The sequence below is a fragment of the Acinonyx jubatus genome, chromosome C2, assembly GCF_027475565.1.
Source record: "Acinonyx jubatus isolate Ajub_Pintada_27869175 chromosome C2, VMU_Ajub_asm_v1.0, whole genome shotgun sequence".
NCBI classification, from domain to species: domain Eukaryota; kingdom Metazoa; phylum Chordata; class Mammalia; order Carnivora; family Felidae; genus Acinonyx; species Acinonyx jubatus.
The window spans coordinates 92291515-92316675 of NC_069384.1; the positions used below are offsets into that span (position 1 = coordinate 92291515).

At 40.5% G+C, this 25161-nt stretch overlaps 1 protein-coding gene across 1 annotated transcript; it reads left to right on the forward strand.

Annotated features, from left to right (window-relative positions):
* The first annotated feature begins 3973 nt into the window (after positions 1 to 3973).
* Positions 3974 to 22251, forward strand: TNFSF10 (TNF superfamily member 10). The gene is made up of 5 exons (XM_015088565.3): positions 3974 to 4225; positions 9787 to 9924; positions 12509 to 12548; positions 18358 to 18462; positions 20098 to 22251. The coding sequence occupies exons 1-5, from the start codon at positions 4022 to 4024 to the stop codon at positions 20529 to 20531; spliced, it is 921 nt and encodes a 306-aa protein (XP_014944051.1). The 5' UTR covers positions 3974 to 4021; the 3' UTR covers positions 20532 to 22251.
* The last annotated feature ends 2910 nt before the right edge of the window (positions 22252 to 25161 follow it).

Below are 25161 nucleotides of genomic sequence, written 5' to 3' on the forward strand. Positions count from 1 at the left end.
AGCAATGTGAAGAAGAATGAAACTGGATCACTTTCTTACACCATACCCCAAAATAAATTCAGAATGGATGAAAGGCCTAAATGTGAGACAGGAAATCATCAAAATCCTGGAGGACAACACAGGCAGCAACCTCTTTGACCTCGGCCAGACCAACTTCTTACTAGACATGTTGTCGGAGGCAAGGGAAACAAAAGTAAAAACGAACTATTGGGACTTCATCAAGATAAAAAGCTTCTGCACAGCAAAGGAAATGATCAACAAAACTAAAAGGCAGTCTACAGAATGGGGGAAGATATTTGGAAATGACATAGCTGATAAAAGGTGAGTATCCAAAATCTATAAAGAATCTATCAAACTCAACACCCAAAAAACAAATAATCCAGTTAAGAAATGGGGGCAGAAGACATGAATAGATACTTTTCCAAAGAAGACATCCAGATGGCTAACAGACACATGAAAAGATGTTCAGCATCACTCATGGTCAGGGCAATACAATTCAAAACCACAATAAGCTACCACTTCACACCTGTCAGAATGGCTAAAATTAACAAGACAAGAAATAATAGGTGTTGATGAGGATGCAGAGAAAGGGGAAGCCTAATTACACTGTTGGTGGGAATGAAAACTGGTGTAGCCACTCTGGAAAATAGTATGGAGTTTCCTCAAAAAGGTTAAAAACAGAACTATCCTATGATCCAACAATTGCACTACTATTTACCCAAAGGATACAAAAATATAGATTTGAAGGGGTACATGGACCCCAGTGTTTACAGCAGCATTATTAATAATAGCCAAACTATGGAAGGAATGCAAATGTCCATTGACTGATGAATGGATAAAGATGTGGTATATGTATGTATATATATATATGATGGAATACTACTCAGCCATAAAAAAGAATGAAATCTTGCCATTTGCAATGACGTGGATGGTGCTAGAGTGTGTTATGGTAAGCAAAAAAAGTCAGAGAAAGGCAAATACCATATGATTTCACTCATGTGGAATTTAAGAAATAAAACAGATGAACATATGGGAGGGGGAAAAAGAAGAAAGAAACAAGAGAGAAGGACACAAACCACAAGAGACTCTTTTTTTTTTAATGTTTGTTTATTTTTGAGAGAGAGAGAGAGGGAGAGAGACAGAGACAGAACACAAGTGGGGTAGGAGCAGAGACAGACCGAGACAGAATTTGAAGCAGGCTCCAGGCTCTGAGCTGTCAGCACAGAGCCCCATGCAGGGCCCAAACCCATGAGCCATGAGACCATGACCTGAGCCAAAGTTGGACACCTAACCAACTGAGCCACCCAGGCACCCCTACAAGAGAACAAACTGAGGGTTGATGGAGGGAAGGGGGTAATGGGCTAGATGGATGATGAGTATTAGGAAGGCACTTACTGTAATGAGCACTGGGTGTTGTAGATAAGTGATGAATCACTGAATTCTACTCCTGAAACCAATATTGCACAGTATGCTAACTAACTAGAATTTTAATAAAAATTTTGGGGAAAAAAGATAGTATATATACATAATGGAATGTTATTCACCTGTAAAAAAAAAAAAAAGGAAAGCCTGCCATTTGTGACAACCGAGGTGCACCTGGAAGGTATGAGGCTAAGTGAAATAAGTTAGACACAGAAAGACAAATACTATATGAGAGCTCACTCATACGTGGAATCTAAAAAACAAAAGCAAAACAAAACAAACAAACAAAAAACACCTGAGCCAACAGACACAAGCAGATTGGTGGTTGTGGTTGACAGAAGGAGGGGTGGGTAAAATGAGTGAAGGTGGTCAGAAGATAGAAATTTCCATCTATAAGATAAATAAGTCCTAGGGATGCAATGCACAGCATGGTAACTATAGTTAGTAATACTGTATTATTATATATTTGAAAGTTGCTAAGAGAGGAACTCATAAGTTCTCATCACAAGAAAAAAAAATTTGTACCTATATACGGTGATGAATTGTAACTAGATTTCTTGTGGGGATTATTTGACGATGTATACCAATATTAATATCAATATATGCAAATATATCAAATTATGTTCTTATATAAAGTTATGTGTAGTTATATCTCAATTTTTTTAAAAAAGCCTGATATTGTAGATAAAGAAACAGATGCTTAGGTCACATGGTACTAAAAGAGGAAGTGGAAACCTAAGTCTGCCTGATGGGACTGTAGGCTTCTACCCACTAGAGTCCACCACGGCTGTGTGCTATATCAAGAAGTGGGAGGCAAAGCTGAGGTTCCTGCCCGCACCCCACCTTCTTGTTTTCTGGATGTATTAGAAAAGCCCCTACAGACAAGTCTGTTTCAACATCCTTCATTTTATAAGGGTACATCCAGAGAGGTGAAGTACTTTCCTAAAATCACCTGGAGAGTCAATATTAGAGAAGGCTACAGAGCTCAGTGAAGTGTCTGAAAACTGAATTCAGGCCAAGGGGGATGAAAACACTTTTTTAAAGTGTTTATTTATTTATTTTGAGAAAGAGAAGGAGAGTACACATGCGTGTGTAAGTGGGGGTGTGACAGAGAGAGAGAGAGAGAGAGAGAGAGAGAGAGGGAGAATCCTAAGTAGGCTCTATACCATCAGTACAGAGCCTGACTTGGGGCTTGATCCCACCAACAGTGAGATCATGACCTGAGTGGAGATCAAGAGTCAGTCGCCAACCAACTGAGCCACCCAGGCCCCGAAAAACTTTTTAAAGCAAAGTAACTATTCTATATCTTGATTGTGGTTGTGGCTACACCCTTGTACCCAATCACCAAAATGAATCAAACCGTATCTTTGAAATTGATGAATTTTAATGTATATACAGAATAACTTAGATAAAGATGGAAAAGCAAATGTATATATATAATTAGGGGTGGGGTGCCAGAGACCATGATGAATGCTTTGCATCTCTATCTCATTAATCCTCAGACGTAAATGTAGCTGGTCTAAACCACTCAGGTACATTTTCTGGAATTCCCTATTTCACTGTCAATAAAATCTTGCTTAGAAGTAAAATGGGACTTAATTTTTATTATTAAGTTGAAGAGCTGGCCATGCTCCACCCTCTTGTCCACTTCACTCTCCATTTCTGTTGCTAGAAACATTACAGCCTATATTTGCTAAGCACCCCCAGGAAGCCAGGCATGAATATTTCATTTCACCCTCCAACAGCTCTTTGGGGTAGGTGCTACCATCATCCCATGGATGCTGAAGCTTAAGAAAGAGGCCCTTAGAAATCCACCTAGGGTGACACATCAGGAAGCAGCAGGGCCAGTATCTGACTCCAGGCATCTGAGTCCCAGGGGTTGTTTGCTGTCCCCACACCACACCTCCCAACCAAAGACACCAGCCAGGCTGCTGAGTGCTGCCTGGGGCCGTGAGTGACCTTGGGTAGATGACAAAGGATGCTTTTCCCAGTGCAGTCTGCATCTCCAGACCAGAGTGGCCTCAGCTCAGGGTCACATCTGTGGTCCTGCTCCCCAGTGATAGGCTGCTGACAGGAGATGCAGCCTGGGAGCTTAGGAACCAGTACAGCTGCTGGGCAAAGGTGCATCCACAGGACCCCAAAGGCCCTGAGCATTGCGGGAGGAGCTGTTTGACTTAACGCACAGTCCTTCCAACTTCAAAACATTAAAAAACACCTTCTTTTAATGTTTATCTTTGAGAGAGAGACACACGCAGAACATGAGCAGGGGAGGGGCAGAGAGAGAGGGAGACACAGAATCTGAAGCAGGCTCCAGGCTCTGAGCTGTCAGCACAGAGCCGGACACAGGGCTCGAACTCCTGAATCGTGAGATCATGACCTGAGCTGAAGTGGGACACTTAACCTACTGAGTCACCCACGTGCCCTCAACAATTTTTTCCTGTGTGTTTACTTCCTTGGTCCCTGACATTCCTATAAAATGGAAAGAACTTCCCAGAATTTTACTAGTGTTTCTCTGTCTCCTCTGGCTTCCAGCATGTTGTTTCAGTTTCACTTTGATTATTTCTTTAATAAACGAAACCTAAAAAGGGCTCCACCCCCGATGGTTGGTTCGACAACAACAACCTGCTGTCTGGCTGCCTTTGCAGCAGTGACTGTCGGAGAGGACAGGACCGTGGTCGAGATGCAGGCCCCAGCGGGCCCCAGTCCTGGGCAGACCTGCGTGCTGATCCTGATCTTCACTGTGCTCCTGCAGTCCCTCTGCGTGGCCGTGACTTACATGTACTTCACCAGTGAACTGAGGCAGGTCAGTACAATGCACACAGTTCCTGACCGAGGCTCTCTGCAAACCTGGTTAACTGCCTCTGTTTCCTCCTCTGTGAAGACTTTACAGTAGGAAAAACTGTTCCCTTTCTCTGCCTGTGGACCCTAACTGCTAACGCATGTAATTGCTGAGGACCTTGTCAAAGTGTAAGTTGAAAGGATTGTGTGAACCAAGTGCAGCTACAAGCTACTAGCAGATGCAGGAACAAAACTCCGGAGGTGGTTGTTTTTTTTTTTCTCTTCAACACTATGTATAGTTTACAATACTAGCAATCGAACTAAAATCAGACCTGAGTCTTAGAATGTCATCAGGTTTCTCTTTTTCCTCCAAGACATGGGGTGGAGGGTAAGTCAGATCTTAGAAACGTGTTTTGGTTTTAGCTCTGTGGCACTTCTGTGTTGACAGTAGAGAGGATATTAAGGACTGGCACGCGTCTATTCCTTGGCCACAGACATGCCCCGCATAAAGCCTATGATAAAGAGGTTACCATATGGACTCAGCATTTTACTGTTCATGATAAAATAATTGAAAATAAAACAATTATTCTATGCCTGTGGGTGGTCAAGTAGGAATCCAGGTACATTTGACAGAGAAAAAAACCTTAGTGGCTTTTTAGTTCATGTGCTTCTCAACTGTATAAACCGTTTGGAACTATGAATGCAGAATTGCTGACAATAAACCAAGTCAGCTTTTGGCTTCTTATGTATTTTTTGACTAATTGTGTATTATATAGTAGAGAACTGTGAGCTGGAAGGAAATTTGAACACCCCCTATTTCATAGATGAGGAGACTAGAGACCCCCAGGCAAAATGACTTATCCAGGCTCAGACAGAGCTTTGGAAGCAGAGTTGAAATCAGGTCTTCAGGCAGCTAAGTAACATTCCTCCCTCCACAACAGGGTGTCCACAGGGTTAATATATTTGCACCCTGTGATGCACACTGATAAGGCAATATTACATCTGCCAGCTGGCTAGGAAATGCAAGTAAGAAGGGTCTCAGAAAAATATAAATTATCCAAATGCCATAGAGTGAGTATCTGTTAAGGAAATGTAGTTTGTATACCCTGTGGAGTATAAATTTGGTTATCTCAAATACTTGCAAATTTTTCCTTTGACTTTGGATGAAGTAGACTCTTGTTTGACTTGCAAGTAATTATATAAGTGATGGTTACCATTAGGTGACCAGTAAAGTCAGCTTTGCTGTATTCAGAAGAGGCTGTATGTCTGCAACTAAAACATCAATGTAACTATAAGCATGCCTCTAGTTCTAAGTCTGCATGAGAGTCTGGAATACTGCTGTGTTTACAAGTTTGGATCTAGAATGTCCTAACCTTTGTTGACTTTGCAGCATAAGCAGAATGAGTCTGTATCTTTATTACGAAAGAAAATCATTGCCTCAATTTGCTGACATTACAAGTTGGCCTAATTTTAAGACTATGTTAACTGGTTCTTGACTGAGCAGACTCATGCAATTGTCTGTGTTTATGATCAAGTAATTTTTTGAATTCTATAAAAATGGAAATTTCAAATCTTCCCCGTGTGCATATGTTTTTCTTGATTGTGTAGTTACATATATATACATATGTTTATAGACACGCAGAAGAATTCATTGAGAGTGCCAGAAAGGAAAGAGAATTAACAGATATTGAGCAAATACGGTGTTCCAGGAACTTTGCAAAATATTGCTCTATTTGATCCTTAAAAAAATCCTGTAGGGGTGCCTGAGTGGCTCAGTTGGTTGAGCATCCAGCTCTTGATTCTGGCTCAGGTTATGATCCCAGGGTCATGAGATTGAGCCCTGCATTGGGCTCTGCATGGAGCCTGCTTGGGATTCTCCCTCCCTCCCTCCCTCCCTCCCTCCCTCTCTCCCTCTCCCTCCCTCCCTCTCCCTCTCTCCCCCCCTCTGCCCCTCCCCCACTCTCTGTCTCTAAAAAAAAAAAGTCTTTTAAATATAATTACCCCATTTTACACATAAGTAAACTAAGATTCTTGGAGTTAAGCGATTTGTCCAAGATTATAAAGCTGGTTAAAGGGAAAGTCCAATTTTGAACCCTGGCATTAGGTAAGTGCTCAATAAACTGTGGCCATTGTATTGAGAAGTTTCTTGAAGTTTCTACCTCTTCACCAGGAATGCTTGCAAGGAAAAATGAATCTGAGTCTCTTTGGTTGTGTAAAGTTTGGAAAAGCATACTTAACATAAGTACTAATTTTCTAAAATAAATCACAGATTCTACTTTGGCTAATGAAACTTTCTAGAAAAGACATGGAGCGGACTTTAGGGAGTGTGGCCTAAGGAGAGCTGAGTAATGTCTAACTGGACGTTCCCAAATAAGCCTATAGACTAGCAAGCATGATCAATAAATATGGGCTTAGTCTCTAAAGTTTGTCTCTCTGAGAATGTTTTGTGACAAGGGGGCTGCCTATCACTGTGGTATCATAGATGGGTAAGACAAAGGAGAAGGGGACCATTATCTACCAATCTCCATAAGTGGTTCTTTATGGTATTTGTGGTTTGCAGAAAATAGTTGTTAGACACTAATGTCAGGGCAGCAGAGAGGGTCAGTGCTGCCACCTTGAAGTCCCTGAGTCAACTGGCAAAGGAGTCCACCCTGTAGCCCAAAAGCCCTGCGGAGGACTGGCTGGCCGTGGCCTAGACAACCACCATGTTTGTGATGACACCGACACAGTGGAAATCCACTTGTCAAAACCAAGGGCTTTTGGAGCAGAAGAGCAGGAACCTGTGTGAAAGCTGTGTCCCTGAGAAGCATACAAATGAAAATAGCATACACATCCCCCTGCCCCAACACCCACATGTGGTTAGGGAGAGAATAGCTCTGGTCTGAGGTGTGAGGCAGGAAATTCATGCTTTGAAGTGGAAAGGATGTGCAAAAGAAGGGGAAAGAGAGACACATCATATTAATCCTCATGAATCATTCTTGAAACAACCACAGCAACCCCTCACTCATGCATCTAGTCGCCAGCATTGGCCAAAGTCTGTAGAAGAAACCACCAAATATGATAATACAAGAAAATGTGGGGGATGGGGAGGGTGGTTGGGGCTTTCTCTCTGGGTTTCTAGAAGAGAAATACCAAAATGCTGGTCACTGTGACTTCTAAATGGTGGGATTATGGGTGTCTTTTTTCCTATATTTTTGGTGTATATGGGTGTCTTGTTTTTCTGTATTTTATAAATTTTCTACAGTGAATGTCATAAAAGTATCTATGCTATCTATATAAGATTTTCATGTAGATTTAAAGAACATGACATTTTTATGCAGTCTTAAGAGAAAACAGTCACGCACAAAACTGCCCACAGACAGCCCTGTAAACAAGAGAGATCATCCAGAGCTTAATTAGGAAGTAGGATGAGGGTGATTTTTGTTTATTTTTCATTTAGAAAAATGTTCTTTACTTTCCTATATTTTCCAGGTTGCCTGTGTACTAACAATGTTTCTAGGCTTCATTAAGTTTGGGGGTAACAATGGAGTCACATTAGCTTGTCACGCTCCCTCCCGTGTACACCTAGGATCTTACTCAGCTTTCAGGGTTCTCCCTCCCACCTGCTAGAGATGTTTCTGGAAAACCCCCAGTGGGCAGCCAGAGCCTATAGGCAACAGTTGGTTCTGGCCTGGGCTAGTCCCTGCTTCCACCCAGTTCGGTTCACAGGCAGCTGCCAGCTACCATGGCCGCCCAGTCTCAGTCAGTGCTCAGCTCTGCCCTTTCTTGCCCCTGGCCCTATCCTCCATGTTCTTCATCTTTTCCTGCTGAGACAGCTTCTAACTGCTGTGAAGTAAGAAAATAAATCACTCCCTCCCCTCTGTGTCATGCACAACTTTTCATCTCAACATGTTACAGAAGTTTGTGAGCCTGTTTATTCAGTTTTATCATACCAATGTCTGGCCAGAGAACACCCATACCGGCTGCACTGGGACAGTGTCCAATGAAGCTAACTTGCTCTTCCTGGAATCACCCTCAGGCCTTGTACTACATCCAGCTTTTCCTCTCCAATCCTACGCCCCGATTTGCTAGATATGTTCTCATATTTCTAAACTATACGTAATTGAGTGCTTTTCTGGGAAATGCTTTTCAGCTCCCACATATGTTGGAGATGCAAATAGAACTCTACAGGAGAAGGCCATGGGGCTGGTAGGGACAAAGTGATGTTGACTGACTCCACTGCTAGTTGTGTCTCTACTCAGGTGGCCCCAGCTGTCACCCCTACTACATTTACTAGGCTGAATGTTTTACTGTTGTAATTTAAAACAGGAAGAAAGAAAATAAACATTTAAAAGTAAATGAATGTTCTATGCCAGAGTGTGTGGAAGGAATTAATCAGCTTAGGTTTGTACTTTTGCACTTGAAGGACCTGGATCAAATGTCCAAGGAGTGCATGACTGAGTACAGAACCAGCTGACTCTGGCTGGGACCTCCCATAAACAAGTTATTTTGATCTGGAATGAGATTGTCTTTTTATGAGAAGGAGCATCATTGTTTGGTCTTTCCTTCAAGCTTGGGAGTCCCCTAAGTTCAAACAACAGATAAAAATGGCCATTTTCCCATTTATTTCCCCAGAGAAAGACAATTCAGATTTGTACAGAGAAATAACATATCCTCAATCCCACTTGTTAAAAACGAAAACAGGAAAGAAAAAAAAACCAAAAAACAATGTCTGGCCTTGCATGGACTTCCCATTTTTCTTTGTAAAATTAACCAGTTGTCACCCTGCAATGTGCTGAGTGGTTTGGGATATATGCGTGCATGCATTTGTTCCATGTGTGCATGCACGTGTGTGTGTGTGTGTGTGTGTGTGTGTGTGTGTGTGTGTGTGTGTGTGTTTAATATCAAGCTAGGACTTTATTGAAAATTACCTGGCCATTATAACTGTTTGCTCTCAGAAGGAGGGGGCAAACCTTCAAATGGTGTTTCAGGTCTCTGCACGTAAATCCCTAGCTAGTGTGGACATTTAATGAGACAACATTAAGATTTTCAGTGGCAATATGGTCCAGATTTGGCCATCCAGAGGACTAGAAATCACAATAACTAGAATTTACACAATATCGTCTGCATCCCAGAGGATTTGTTTAATTTTTTATTTAGGATGCTGGAATTTAAATGGACTCTATTGCCTACTTTGTACCTAGATAGCTTCCCAGCTTTAGAATGGGACACCTCCCCCATCTCAGAGGTGGAAAGGACCTCAAAGATCACCACAATGAACCAGCTCAAAACTCAAATGAAAAATAGACACAGAAAGAAAAAGCAATTTGTTGAGGGACACACAGCTGTTTAACGGCAGGATCAGTGAAGGGCATTGTGACCCAGGATGTCTGGCCCACACCTGTATCCTTCTCACCACGTCTGACTGCTTATATTTATTCACAAGACAAAGGACAGCATGCTTACTGTTTATTTCAACCCACAAGCTTATCCAAGGTACCAAGACTTCTCTGAATCTGTCATCGGTTCCTGTTGTCTTAACTTGTAAATGAACAAAAATAAAAAGCATTTCTCTATAATAATGTATTATATTCCATCTTAACCCAGATGCAGGACAAATACTCCCAAAGTGGCATTGCTTGTTTCTTAAAGGAAGACGATATCCCTTGGGACCCCAATGATGAAGAGAGTATGAACACCCCGTGCTGGCAAGTGAAATGGCAGCTCCGTCAGTTTGTTAGAAAGGTAGGTGGACCACCGGGTCACTCCGCCAGCAGACGTGGAGGGTCGCAAGAGAAAGAACACCTAGGATCATCAAGCGTAGATGCCTCATTTTGCAAAGGAGACAACAGAGGCCCAGAGTGTTTTAGTGATCTCCCCCAAATTCCTAAAACTAGAAGAAAGTGGAACAGCACCAAACAGAGGGGCCTGGCTGACTCCCAGGCTAGAGCTCATTCCTCTCCTCCAGAGAGCCTCCCCATCTAGTCTGCCCTTTTTATCTCACATTGTGGAAAATTGAGGCACAGACTGGGCAATGTGTTCAAGATCACACAATGATAAAAGATGTGTGTGGTTTTGTTGTTGTTCAGAAGACAAAAGATGCCAAATAATGGTGTTTTATAATCTTTGCACCTTGTTGATGTCTGCAATTAAATATATCTTTATTTGTGTATGCACATAGAGATGAAAAAAGAGGAAAGAAGAGGGAACGAAGAGACGCTTTGAGAAATTGAAGGTGATGACATCTCAATATATAGTCAATAAGTGACAAATTACAAAATATGATCTGTTTATGGATGCAGGATCTCTAGCAGAAACACTATGTTAGCTAGTAGTTTATTTCACTAAATTATATCATTTTGCTTTAATAGTTTTGCCTTCTGCCTTCCAAAAAGGTCAGAAGAGAACATGGGTATAAAAATACTCTGTAAACTAGGATACATCGTTATTGTTTTAAAAATACTGGGGACATTCCCAGGGCGGGAAGAAGATGTGTTTTAAAGATACGATTGAAAGTCCATTGTTTGGTGCCCTGTCTTTCCACTGAAACAGTGTTATGTCAGTGGTTAGAGTTCTGATTTATAACCCCAAACAGTCCTCATAGTAGAGCCCAGATGTCATCTATGATGCCATTTCTATGAGAAATGAAATCTGACTTCAGCTGGAGGCCGGAAAAGGGTGCCCACCAGCTCACAGCACAAGCTATAGTGATGCAGCTGTGACTCTGTGGCCCCAAGTGGCGAGGACGAGGAAAGGCCCAGGGGTGGGAAACATCCTGAGAAGACCAAGGAATGAATGGGACTCTGCAGTCCCTGGTGTTCATGGGGGCAAACCCACAGGTGGCAGGGGAGAGAAACTCAGAACTAGGGCAGAAATCTGGAGACTGAAAAGGGGTGGGGATAGATTGCACATACCTCTTTCTTGCTGTTCTCTCTCTCCCTCCCATCCTCATATGCTGCCACTAACTGGAACAGGCAGAAGCTGGAAGAGGATGCAGGCAAAAAGGGGGGAAAGAGTTCTTTTTTTTTTCCAGGCACCATTAATGGAACAGACTATTTCCAGTAAACATCCTATGCCCATTACGTAGGATATCTCATTTAATCCCCATCACAGCTCTGTGAGGAAGGAAGCATTATTATCTTCCTCTTTTTTATTTTTTAAATAGATGAAGAAATTAAAGTTTACAGCAGTTAAGTAACGAGCAAAGTTTTCCAGAGCTAATGATTGACAGATCTGACCAGACCAGACAGTCATTATTCTTTTAATCTGTTTCCCAAGCTGTAGGAATTACCCTTCTCTCTTTCCTGCTGCTCCTCCTTCTTCCTTCCTCCCTTCTGTCCCAGAATGAGAGAGAGACAGAGACTATGCCGAGGCACAGCTCCTTTCCCTTCCATATACCAGTGCCCATTGTGCTATTGGCAGACCCTCCATTACCAGGTCAGGGCTTGAGGCCAAGGGGAAAGCAGAGAGCTTCTGCTCTGGGGTGGGAGTACAGATGAGGGGAGTTTCTGGCAGTTTCAAAATTAACAACAGTGGCAGGAAAGGAAGGCAGTGATGGATAAAGGCCCAAGTAGCAGAGCTGGGTGGAGGGGAGTTTAGAAGCTGTGGATGAGCAGTCCGCATTAGCCCGTCTGATAGAAAGGCTAAGGTTTCACTCTTTCTTACTGGTTTTCCCCACTGGTTAGTACAAAGAAAGTGATGTTAGTTGTTTAGTAAAGATATTATTTTTTATGTTGATGTGAAGAATGCCCTAGCCAATGTCAGAAATGAGAGAATGACAGTGTTGCAGGTCCCGGCTTGATGGGCTCTGTGTCTGTGGGCATCCCAAGAGAGAGGAAGTGTGCCTTATATCTTGAGACTTGGGTCTGCCCAATGCAAAGCTCCTGAATGCTATTACGTAGTGCACATATACACACATTTGTGTGCAGACACACACCCCACACAGAGAGAGTGAAGTGGCATGGTTGCCACATCCATTAGCTACAAGGGGGTTTGAGGGAACATTAGCCTGTCCTAACTTGGCAGCTGGCACCTTCCTCCTGTGTTGCTTCAGGTGTGGCCTTTTGAAGACTTCATCAAGAAACAGAACTTTCCCAGACATAGGACCATCCTTGGTCACCATGCAGGAACAGCTGCCTCTGCCTCAGTATTCACCCCATCTCCCACCCTACCCCACACAAACTCTGTGCTTGAACAACTAAAGCTTCTGGGGTTGATGTCCTATGTAGAAATTTCATCTCAGACACCCGCAAGAAGAGCCATAGGCATTCTGTAGTCAGTTTAATTATTTTTAGGGAAATTAACAAGCTTTATTCAATACTGTTTGCAGATTTTGAGAACCTATGAGGAAACCATTCCTACAGTTCCAGGTAGTATTTTTTTTTTGTTATTTTAATTTTCTACTGTCAACTTCATGACGGGGTGACTAGTTCTCCAGCTCTTCTTCTCTGCTCGCACCCACATATCCCCCCTCCAACTTCTACTCGGTGTCTCAAAACACTTGATTCTATTTTCCTATTTGCACTGACAGAACACTTAGGGCCAAATCTGTGGCCCACCTATGGTCAAAACTTTATTTCTCCCAATGTGGATTTTCCTTTCATCTCAATTTCTTCCATTGTTTATCTTTTACTTGCCAGTGTTTCATAAATGAGCCATCTAAATCCTTTCTGGTACATGGCTGGAAGTAAGTTAAGTAAAGGCCCCCAAGTAACTCATCTTTTCTCTGCTTCTGACCACCACTAAGCTCTATGCCCTTCTTTATGCAAGAGCCCCTCACTTCGTCAATTTTCCCAGCAATCCTTCACCCACTGACCCACCCACCACAATTCTCTCATGGTCCCTCACCCATGGTCACCTTCTTCTACATGGTCAGCACCCTGCTCTTAACCCATAAGGGCTCCCCTCAAAGGGCTATTCCCCAGGCTGGCTTCTTCCCTTCCTGGCTTTTCATACAACTGACTCCTTCTCATTCTCAAACTATCACCTAAATGTTACTTCTTCAGAGAGAATGTCCCTGGCTACCTTATTTAGGTAAGATAACAAGCACCTCCTTTCATCTCTTTCCATTTTTATGTATTTTTTATCTGTGTGCTGATTCCCCACTACTTTAAAGATACATAAAGATAGAACACATGTCTATTCCTCTCATTTCTCTATACCTAGCACCTAACTCTATGCTCCAAACCTAGTAGAATCTTTTATTCCCCTGGCCCTTAGGTGGACCACCTTTTGTACACGCATGTATGTATTTTGATTGAGATGAAATTCACATAATATACAAGTAATCTTTTTTGGGGGGGGATAAAAGGTGTCATTCTCATTTTATATTTTAATTGAAGTATAGTTGGCATACAATAATATATTCATTTTAGATGTACACCATAGTGATTTGACATTTATATACATTACAAAATGCACACTACAATAAGTATAGTTACCATCTGTCACCATACAGAATTATTACAATATTATTCACTATCTTCCCTATGCTGCATTTTATATTACCGTGACTTATTTATTTTACAACTGGAAATTTGTACCTTTTAATCACCTTTACCTATTTCGTCCATCTCCTCACCCCACTCCCATCTGGAAACCACCAGTTTGTTCTCTGTACCTATGAGTCTTTTTGTCCAGTTTTGTTTGTTTATTTGATTTTAGATTCCACATATAAGTGAAATCTTATGTTATTTGTCTTTATCTGTCTAACTTATTTCACTTAGCATAATACCCTCTGCATCCATCCATGTTGTCTTAAATGGCTAGATTTTATTCTCTTTTATGCCTGAATAATGTTCCAGTGTGTGTGTGTGTGTGTGTGTGTGCGCGTGCGTGTGTGTATGTGTACCACAGCCTCTTTATCCATTCATCTGTTGATAGACACTTAACGTTGCTTCCATATCTTGGCTATTATAAACAATGTTACAATGAATATAATGGTGGATATATCTTTTCGAGACAGTGATTTCACTTTCATTTTCTTGGGATAAATATCTAGAAGTGGAATTGCTGGATCATATGGTTTTTCTATTTTTAACTTTTTGAGAACTCTCCATACTGTTTTCCACAGTGACTGCACCAATTTATATTCCCACCAACAATGTAGTAGGGTTCCCTTTTCTCCACATCCTTACCAACCCTTGTTGTTTCTTGTCCTTTTGTTATTACCACGTCTGAGGTGGTATCTCATCATGGTTTTGGTTTTTATTTTCCTGATGATGAGCAATGCTGAGCATCTTTTCATGAAGGAGTGGCCTTATGTGGAAGGTATTCTGTGGCGACCAGAAATATAATCCTCTCTGGTCACCAGAATCAGGCACTTCAAGAGTATTCCTTGTGTGGACTGTGTGTATCCTCCTGTAGTGACTAGGCCACAACTGCTGGTGGGTGTGGCTGGCCCTAGGTCTGGCTACCTGCCCTGGGTCAGAAGCCACTTTGGAAGGACGCCGGTCTCAGCTGGGGTCACCCCTGGCATGTGGCAGGGAAGGAGCAGCTTCATGGGGATAATTGATCTCAGCCCAGCTGCTTTAGGGGATGGGAAGATTGAGGGGGACAGGTCCACAGGGTAATGCCAGGATGAGGCGAGTGGTGCTAGCTGGCTCCCCTGGAGTTGAGCCCCACTCATTCTCAAAGCTGGACATGGTGAGAGCTTGTCTTCCCAGTGCAGGCCCCTGGTCAGTGTCCCATGTGGAGCTTGAATCCCTTGCTCCCCAGGGGGAATTTCACGCCTATGATATCCCCCCAACTTGTAGATCGCCTCACCTGGGGTGTGGGTCCTGACCAGACTTGTCTCTGCCCCTTTCAACTCTTCTCCATGTGGCTCTTTCTTTATATCTTTAGCTGTGGAAGAGCTGTTCTGCTAGTCTTCAGGTCCTTCTCAGAGAGCATTGCTCTATATGTGGTTGTAGCCTTGGTGTGTCCATGGGAGGATGTGAGTTCAGGACCCTCCTACCCCACTACCTTCAAAAATTTTACAATTCACCATTTTGCAGTGCACAGTGTAGTGGCAAATGGTGCATTCACAATACTGTGCCACCACCATCTCTCTCCACATAGAAGGTTCTTCATACAGGGGTGCCTGGGTGGCTCAGTGGTTGAGTGTCTGACTCCTGATTCCTGCTCAGGTCATGATCTCATGGTCGTGAGATTGAGCCCTGAGCAAGTCTCTGTGGTGGGTGTGGAGCCTGCTTAAGATTCTCCCTTTCCCTCTGCCCCTCCTCTGTTCATGTATACATTCTCTCTCTCTCTCTCTCTCTCTCTCTCTCTCAAAAAAGAGGGTTCTTAATACATATTTTTAAAGTGAATACATAAGTAAATAAAACTATTAAATCAGTTTGCTACTTCTTCACATTTGGCTCACCATAGTCCCATTTTCCCATGATAATAGCCATAGAGGCCTGAATGCATATACCAGAGACTTAGGGCATACCAGCCTGGCAGAGAAGAAAATGTTCTTCAATATAAGTGTTGTAATGATGTCTTTCTACTTTTCAACTATTCTTTTTCCTTTTTTCTTTTTAATGTTTATTTATCTTGAGAGAGAGACAGAGAGAGGGAGAGAGAGGGGGAGAGAGAGAGAGAGAAGGGGCAGAGAAAGAGGGAGAGAGCATCCCAAGCAGGCTCCTCACTGTCAATGCAGAACCCAATGGAGGGCTTGATCCCATGAATTGGGAGATCATGACCTGCACCAAAATCAAGAGTTGGACATGACCAACTGAGCCACCCAAGTGCCCGGTCACCTATCTTTTTTCAATATGATAAGCTTCCTCATTACTTAACAACTCCCATTTTTCTTTATTAAATAGCTTTTATTAAACGAGATAAGACCTGATCCCAGGGTCTAAGCATTCTTTCCCCAAAAGCAAAAGTGGTAGTCAGAACATTGAATACTCTTCCTCTTCTGATGAGGCACAACAGATCTACGATCTATAGTAGATGTACATACAACACTTTCAGTGTTGTAAGAAAAATACTCTTTTTCACTCATCCCAATGAAATGTAGAAATCATATACTAATCAGCATACCTAGATGTATTGATGACATCCAAATAGACACATTGACAGGTTTCTTTTCTAGGAAGTGTTTGCTATAGCCTCTAAAGAGGAAATATCCTCTTTAGAATTTGCTTTTCTATCTAGGCTTTCCCATATCCTTGCAATGACCTCAAATGCAAGATATTTATAATTGGATTCAGTTATTGAATATTTTAAAACAAAGTGCTAAGGTCTAAGGGCAGGCAAGGCATTATGAATTATTTAACAGTGGGAGTTCAAGGTGAATGGACACATCAACCTTGAAAGCTGAACATTCTGAGAGCATTATGTAATTGACCATGCAGCCTCATGATATATTTGGTATTCAGCACTGTACAAATGCCTTCCCATCCTGAATAAGCAACAACTCATACCAGATAGATGGAAGAGATTCCCGTTTCCTATTTATTCTTTCCCTTTTTTACCACCTCTTCTCAGTTCCCCCACCTACTAGCCTAGATTAAGGCCTCCTGTTCTCAGTCCTGATCACTTACTTGCCAGTCTCCAGCCCTCTCACCTTCTAACCATCACAGCTTTCTTTGAGACAGGATAGCCTAAAGCACAACACATTGTCCCTTCACTTCCCTGCCCCAAATCATTCAAAATCCACATCCTGTAAAATCCAAATCTCTTAGTTTAACATTCAAATCCTCTATAGTTTGGCTCCTCATTCAAGCCTAAAACTGAACTCCTCCCTTGTCTGTGTCCCAGGAATGCTTTGTGAGTCCTGCCTCTGGCCTCTGGCCTAGATCTCAGATAATGCCCTTCTTCCAGCCCTCCTTCCCAAGCCTGCCCATCCTCATCCTATTCAGATCAAATTGCCATTTGCACCTCAAATGTTTGTTTGCATTCATTTATTTATATTCTTTCTCCTTGCTCCTAAAAGAGTGCCTGGCATAGATGTGATGGGCACTTTGGTTTATTGGAGTAAGCATTAGCACAAACCCTCCCCTCAATTCTCCAATAAGTAGGAATCTCTCCCTCTTGTGAACACCCATCACCCTGTATCTATATTTCTCACAGGTAAATTTTCACTTTCTAATTTATATTTTTCCTAAAAGACTGTAAGTCCTTTGAGGGCTCAGTCAGTGTAATCAGTGGCTAATCTTTGCAACCCATATACAGCATAGTGCAGTGCCTTAGTCCTGGCAATATTTGCTTGATGAAAGAATATAATTTATCTTAACAACCAGTAGAAGCACACTTGGGACGTTTAAGCTGATTTTTTAAAAAGAGGTAGTTTGTTGGGGTACCTGGGTGGCTCAGTCAGTTGAGTGTCCCACTCTTGATTTTGGCTCAGGTCATTATCCTAGAGTTGTGGGATGGAGTCCCACATTGGGCTCCATGCTGAACATGATCCTGCTTGGGATTCTCTCTCTCCTTCTCTCTCTGCCTCTCCTCCACTCATGTTTTCTCTCTCTCTCTCTCTCTCTCAAAATAAATAAAAATTTAAAAATTAAAGGGTAATATGTTGGATTTGTATATTTAAAGTCTGTTCCAAAGTACTTTGGAATGTGATCAATAGGTGTTATTTGTTTATTATGATCTAGTGAGCCAGTGATTTTTATGTTTACATATTGATTATCATGACCAGTATGCCAATTCATATTTCTCTTGGGGGGGATGGTGAAGGGATTACTGTTGGATACCAGTTTGTAGCATCTTTGGACCATTGTTACACTGCTACTCCTTTAGAATCAGAATCACTCTGTTTGTCTCTATATATAACTCATAGTGGAAATTTGCCAAGACTTGGTTATTTGTGCATTTTAAATGACTCAAGCAGAGTTATTACATGTCCATGGTTACTTACTTGTTTGGTTTTTGTTTGTCTGTTTGTTTTGGAAAAGGGCCATAATCTTCATTTTGTTGTATTCTGGTTGGACCTTATCTCTGATATGTCGATAAATTATAATCCAAGTTGCTGCTTATTCTTCTCATCTAAAATACTTTCCAAATTAAACATAAGCTGGAATAGATGGATCATCATATTAATATATGGGCTGCTTTTATGAGCGACCATACAATCAATTTTGGAAGCACAGTGTGCTTATGATGTCTGATCAACAACAGTTCTGAATAGCAATGTATTTGAAAAGTAGTTTGACAAGTGCTGAAGATTCTTTGTCATTTTTCTTTTAGAAAAGCAGCTAAATATTCCTTACCTAGTAAGAGAAAGAGGTCCTCAGAGAGTAGCAGCTCACATAACTGGAACCAGTCGGAGAAGAAGCACATTCCCAGTTCCAAGTAAGAGAAACAACAAATATATCATGGTTTCAAGGAAGGCAATGAAAAAATTCATTCCAAATAATTTGTTCTTTCAACTTTCTACATGAAATGTCTATATGACTATCTACAAAATGCTCAGTGGTAACTGGGGCTCAGATTGGCTCTTTCTCAGAAGGAAGATTACAAGAGAAAATAGCTCAGTAACTACTCTGGCATAAATGCTCTCAGGAGAATCCTCTGGTGGGAGAACTCTGTCTTAGAGTTTCCCATGCCCCTATATGTGCTTTTCTTCTTCTTCTTCAAAGTAATTTCTCTTTCTCCCTCCATCAAATATTCCTCCTCCTTAGGAGTTCCGAGTCAGTCATATACTTTCACCAGAAGTGACTAGTTATTCCTTGTGGCATTTGTACTTGGTCGAACTATGGGAAATTGCCAATATTTGACCATTTCTCACTTAGAGAAATGTCAGTTTCATATAGCTTAGCCAATATGGTAAGCGTACTTCTTAACTAAAGAACAGGTGTCCATACAGTGCTATAACAATGCAAGAGTTTTACAGTCTAAATACGCACATTGGAATACCAGCCCCTCTTTACCTAGATATATGTTTTGAGCAAATTACCTAATCAAATAAAGCTTCAGTTTCCTCATATATGAAGTGGAGATAATCTTTAACTCAAAATAGTGAAGATTAGCACAGGCAAAATTCCTGTGTATTGTAAGTACTTAATAAATAGTTGCTTTTATTATTACAAAAGGTTTTATCTCAAGTTAAAGAAATTTCAAGTATCAGTTAAAAGATGAAAAGATTTGGAATTTTTTTTCATTTTTTTTTTCCTGGGCAGTTGTCTTCTTAGTATTCCTGAACTCATGTTTTATGAATGAGAGACATGTTCTGCCTATGAGTGAGATCATTATTATAATGTTAGTGTTTACTATTTATCAAGAAATACAACAGTTGTTTTGCCTGTTGAAAAACTAAACTTTACACCAATCGTGGAGATGAGCCCAAAGTTTAAAGGAATATCCTATTTTGGTAGGGCCCTTTTTCATTTAAAGTCTTTGGGAGTTAAAGATCCAAGGGTCTAAAGATCTTTAAATCTGGACCTCTTTGCCAAACCTTATGCCCTGTCTTATTGTGTACTGGAGATGCTTTCTGTCTGAATGGTGTCTTTGACTCTGGATTGCTGAGAAAGACCAAGAAGGAACCCAAAGTGATCCAAAGGAATAGCAATAAGTTCTGAGCTCCAGGCTTAAGGAAACAGATATATTTCTTTTGGTTTCATTGCGTGTTGTTCATTTTAGTTCACCTGCCTAGGAAGGGAGGCAGGGACTTGGGACAGAAGTTCTGCCCACGCAGATTGCCACCTGAGTTAATCATCCCCTGTGCTACAGTTTAGAGCTGAGTTTGGCAGATATAGTGTTAAGTGGTGGATGAGGCACAGAAAAGAAAGGGACTCACAACAGGTCACAATGATACAGTAGCCTCCAGATTTCTATAAGAAATTCAGAATCTTGTAAGATTGAAGGAGCAAGAAGGTTTATATTAGATTGAAATTCTTTACAATCCCAACCAAAAAACTGGCTAGCCATGGCTACTGAGATATTTCTTGCCTTTGCTACAAACTTTCTTTCTCTCTAAACTTCCTCCAGGTTCCAAGAATGAAAAAGCTTTGGGTCAGAAAATAAACTCCTGGGAGTCATCAAGAAAAGGACATTCATTCTTGAATAATTTGCACTTGAGGAATGGTGAGCTGGTTATTCATCAGAGGGGGTTTTATTACATCTATTCCCAAACATACTTTAGATTTCAGGAACCTGAGGAAACAGAACAGAACAGAAAGAGAAACAAACAAATGGTACAATATATCTACAAATACACAAGTTATCCTGACCCGATACTGCTAATGAAAAGTGCTAGAAATAGTTGTTGGTCTAAGGATTCAGAATATGGACTCTATTCCATCTATCAAGGTGGGATATTTGAGCTGAAGGAAAATGACAGAATTTTTGTCTCTGTAAATAATGAGCAATTGATTGACATGGACCAAGAAGCCAGTTTTTTTGGCGCCTTTTTAATTGGCTAAATAATCTGCAAAGGAAAAACAGTATTCTCAACAAATATTGCTTGTCACAACAAAGCAAGGAAGCCTGAGCAAAGCTGCCTCAACCAAAAGACCAAAACAACACACGGTTTTCTAATATCTGTGAAAGTGACCAAGTCTAAGAAAGCAACCAAGAAGAAAGTGAAATTGCCAAAAGACCTTGGGCTCTTCCTGATATCAGCTTGCTAGCAGGAATCTAGAAGATTCTGTTACCAAACACTTGTGTACCTATAAACATCTGTCTTTATTATCTATTCTTGTGAAGATTCCAGAAGATTAATGACCATCTCTTAAGTAGTATATCACCTTGGTTGCTTTCAAGTTGCCATTCCCAAAGTTGGAAGAGAAAGGGGAACCAGTCAAAGGTCATGATCTTGGGAGGCAATCTTCTGCCTATACATGCGATGTGCGAAGGCAATTTGTGTTGTGCATGACGTCAAAGGAGGTATCTCATACATCTGGATTTGGTGGAAATAATATCGTGTTGTTAAAAAAACAAACTAAATTTATGATGCCCAAATAAGGAGCTATTTCTGAATGGCTTGTGCTTTTTCCTACCAAAAGTCAAACTGGCCAAAAGCACTAATATTTTTGATAAAGGACTCTATGATGAGTGAACTGCCAATCAGAAATCAGGGAATTTGGTCTCATGGGGGCAGGAGGAGAAATGGGAAAGTGGAAATGACAAACACAGGTAAATCAGCAGAAAAGAGCCAAAGAAAGATCTGATTCCCACTCCCGACCCTATTCTCCATTGTCAAATGTCTTATCTAGTATACATCTCCTTAAGGTTGTATCATTTTTTTGCCTTTGTCAGAACAGCAATTGCTTTTATCTTCCAAAATTGTGACACAGAATAGTTCATTGTGCCATTTAATCTAACCAGTTGGAGAAAAAAATTAGTTGGCGTATTTGTCTAATCTCTTCTAATTATTATCCTAAGCACAGCTTAACTTACACTTTCAGGTTGTGTGCTCAAATGTTCATTTAAATGTGTCTGATCAAATAGGGCTTTTTCAAAAAGGCTCATTTAAATTTAAATTTACAGCATGCTGCAGATTCCTGGTACTTCTGGCCTTTTGTACTCTATTTTCCATAGCACTAGTCAAGTTCTTACATACTGACAAATTGGCTTATTTGTTACTCTGTTTTTTAAAGCCTGCTTCCTATCTCTAGAATATAAGGCTGTGATAGCAGGGAACATTTAGTCCTGCTCATATCTGTAACCTCCGTACCTGGGACAGTACCTGAATATAGTAACCACACAAAATGTATTTGTGAATAAATGAATGACTGAGTAAATGAATATCTAATCATATGGGGGAAAACATGAAAAATATCCCCTGCCTTAACCCTTACACTGAAAAAACTTCAAGGAATTTCAAAAGTAACCTCAGAGTGAGGTTTTATTTTTTATTTTATTTTTAATTTTTTTTTAAGATTTAATTTTTAAGTCCTCTCTACACCCAGCAAAGGCCTCAAACTTACAACCCCAAGATAAGAGTCACAGGCTCCACCGACTGAGCCAGACAGGCGCCTCAAAGAAGAACTTTTAAGCAAAGATTTAAAACTCAAAGTAAAAAACTGCAATGATTGTGAATATAAAATTCAGAAATGAAAGAGAATATCAATTTTTACTCTATATTTTTATACTAAATTTTAAAAATGTTACTTTTTCAATAAAAATGACATGTTAAAAATGTGTGGTTTTTGTTGATCTAGTACTTGCATTTGTTTTATAGTACCAAGATTACTAAAAATGGGGAAAAGGACATTTTGGGGGAGGAGGTAGGACTTCTAATTTCTTTTTCATGGTATATTTTATCTGATGTATCTTACAGAAGAAGTGGATTAATTGCTCACTTTGGTATTTAATATGGTAAAATGTATCAGTCCTTTCCTTTACAGTTAATGCTTTTGTTATGGGTTGAATTGGGTCTCCCAAAAAAGGTATGTTGAAGTCCTATTCCCCAATACCTCAGAATGTGACCTTATTTGGAAATAGGGTTGTTGTAGATACAAGAAGTTAAGATGAGGCCATAGTGGAATAGTGTGCATCTTTAATACAATAAGACTGGTATGCTTATTCAAGGAAAGAAATTTAGAAGTAGACACACAGAGAGAACTCCATGTGACAACAGAGGCAGAGATTGGAATAACTGCAAGATAAGGAGCACCATGGATTGATGGCCATTGCCAGGAGTTAGGGAGAGACAAGGCAAGATTCTACTCACAGTCTCAGAGGAAGGATCTGAGACCAGAGTCTCAGAAATTTCCTGACACCTTGATTTTGAACTCCTGGACTCCAGAGCTGTGACAGAATAAATTTCTGTTGTCGAAAGCCACTCAGTTTGTGGCACTTTGGTCCAACAGCCCTAGAAAGCTAATACAGATTTTCATTTTATGCCCAAGATATCTTTTCTACCACTACTATGCAGATACTGCTGTCTATTTTTTCTAAAAGCTTTAAGGTCTGGCCTTTCATAGTTTGATAGCATCATTCAACTATAATCTAATTTATATGGGATGTGAGACAAGGATGAAATTTTATCTATTACCATAGTAGTAGCTGTCGACTACTGTCCATTGGAGAGAGTCCATTTTCTTCCCTACTGATTTTAATTTTTCTTCTATCATATATCAAGCACTCAAAGGTCTCTTTCTATGTTTACCTTTTTTCCCCCCTTATTGATCTAGTTGTCCATCTTTACATCCATATCATTTGGGTTTTTTAAATTGTGGTAAAATATACATAAAATTTACCATTTGAACCGTTCTGAGTATACAATTCAGCAGCATCAAGTACATTCACATTGTGGTACAACCACCAATATTATACATCTCTAGAACATTTTCATCATCCCAAACTAAAACTTTGTACCCATTAGATAGTAACTTCATTATCCCTTCCCCCAGCCTCTGGTAATCACCATACTGCTTTCTTTCTCTATGAGTCTATTTTAGGTACTTCGTGTAAATAGAATTATACAATATTTGCCCTTCTGTGTCTACCTTATTTCACTTAGCATAATATATTCCGTTCATCTGTATTGAAGTATGTGCCAGAATTTTATTCCTTTTCAAGCCTGAATAATATTCCATTGTGTGTATATACCATATTTTGTTTATTCATTCACCTGTCAATCATATCATCCAGCTTTAATGGTTACTATTTGCCTTACTACAAATCTAGATATCCAATATGTATGTTCACCTTCTTTAGTCCTCTGTTTCAAAATAACATGGTCCCCTCTCTCTCTCAAAATAAATAAATAAAGTTTTAAAAAGCAGGGATCCTAACTAGCTCAGTTGGATAGGTATCAGGCTCTTGGTTTTGGCTCAGGTCAAGATCTCATGATTCATGGGTTCAAGCCCCACATTGGAATCCATGCTGACAGTGTCGAGATGGCTTGGAGTGTTATCTTGCCCTCTCTCTGTCCCTCCCCCATTCCTGCATGCACATGCTCGCTCTCTCTATCTCTGAAAATAAATAAATAAACCTAAACACACACACACACACATACACACACAAAATAACGTGGTCAATTCTTAGCTCTTACTTTCCCTATGAATTTAGAAACTGCCTGGAAGTCATATGACTATATACACACATACTTGCAAACATACACACAATCTTTTGGATTTTTTTTTTGATAGTGTAGAGGAGGCAAAATTTCTCTTCTACCCTCTTAAGGTCTCCAGCTAGGCTTAGGAATTAAACTGACATAAGATAGATTAACAGGAAAAAAAAGAAACAAGTTTTCATTATTATCATTTTTCTTAAATATACATGGGAGCTCTCACAAGATAAATGAAGACCCAAAGAAGCAGTTAGAGTTGAACACTTAAATGAGTTGGACAAAGAGTGGTAAATTGTAAAAACATGACCAAGCAAAGGGGCTTGGGTTAGGGTAGTTAATTAGATGGAGAAGTGACTAGGAAGGTAAGGGTTAGTTTAACAGGGTTTTGTCTATGAGCCAAATAGGGAGGTCTCACCAGATATGAAATCTACTGGTACCTGAATCTTGGATTTCCCAGCCCCCAGAATTGTGAGAAATAAATTTCTGTTGTTTAAAAGCTACGACATTTTGTTAGAGCAGCCTGAACAGACTAAGACAAAGGAGTGAAGAGATTATTTGAAGAAACTGGCCAGAAACTTCCCAAATTTCAGGAAAGATGTGAATCTACAAATCTGAGAAGCTCAATGAACTCCAACCAGATAAAGAGGCCCGTATCAAGGCACATTAAAATCAAACTGTCAAAGACAAAGAGAGAATTTTGAAAGCAGTAAGAGAAGAGTGACTTGTCACACAGAAGAGATTCTCAATAATATCATGAGTCAATTTCCCAGCAGAAATAGTAGGGGCAAAGCAGATGATGGGATGATGTATTTAAAATGCTAAAAGCCAACATGTCAACTGAGAATTCTATATCCAGCAAAACTGTCCTTCAAAAATGAGGGAGAAATTAAGACATTCCTAGGTAAACAAAAGCTGAGGAAGTGCATTACCACTATACCTGCCCTCCCAGAAATGCTAAAGGGAATGCTTCAGGTTGAAGGACACTATACAGTAATTTGAGGCCATATGAACATATAAATATCTTTAGTAAA

Bases quoted from the DNA above. Each gene is read 5' to 3' on its own strand.
- TNFSF10 (XM_015088565.3), top strand. From the start codon at position 4,022: ATGGTTGGTTCGACAACAACAACCTGCTGTCTGGCTGCCTTTGCAGCA. The intron at 9,925-12,508 runs GTAGGTGGACCA...TACTGTTTGCAG, and splicing joins TCCGTCAGTTTGTTAGAAAG to ATTTTGAGAACCTATGAGGA. The intron at 12,549-18,357 runs GTAGTATTTTTT...TTTTTCTTTTAG, and splicing joins AACCATTCCTACAGTTCCAG to AAAAGCAGCTAAATATTCCT.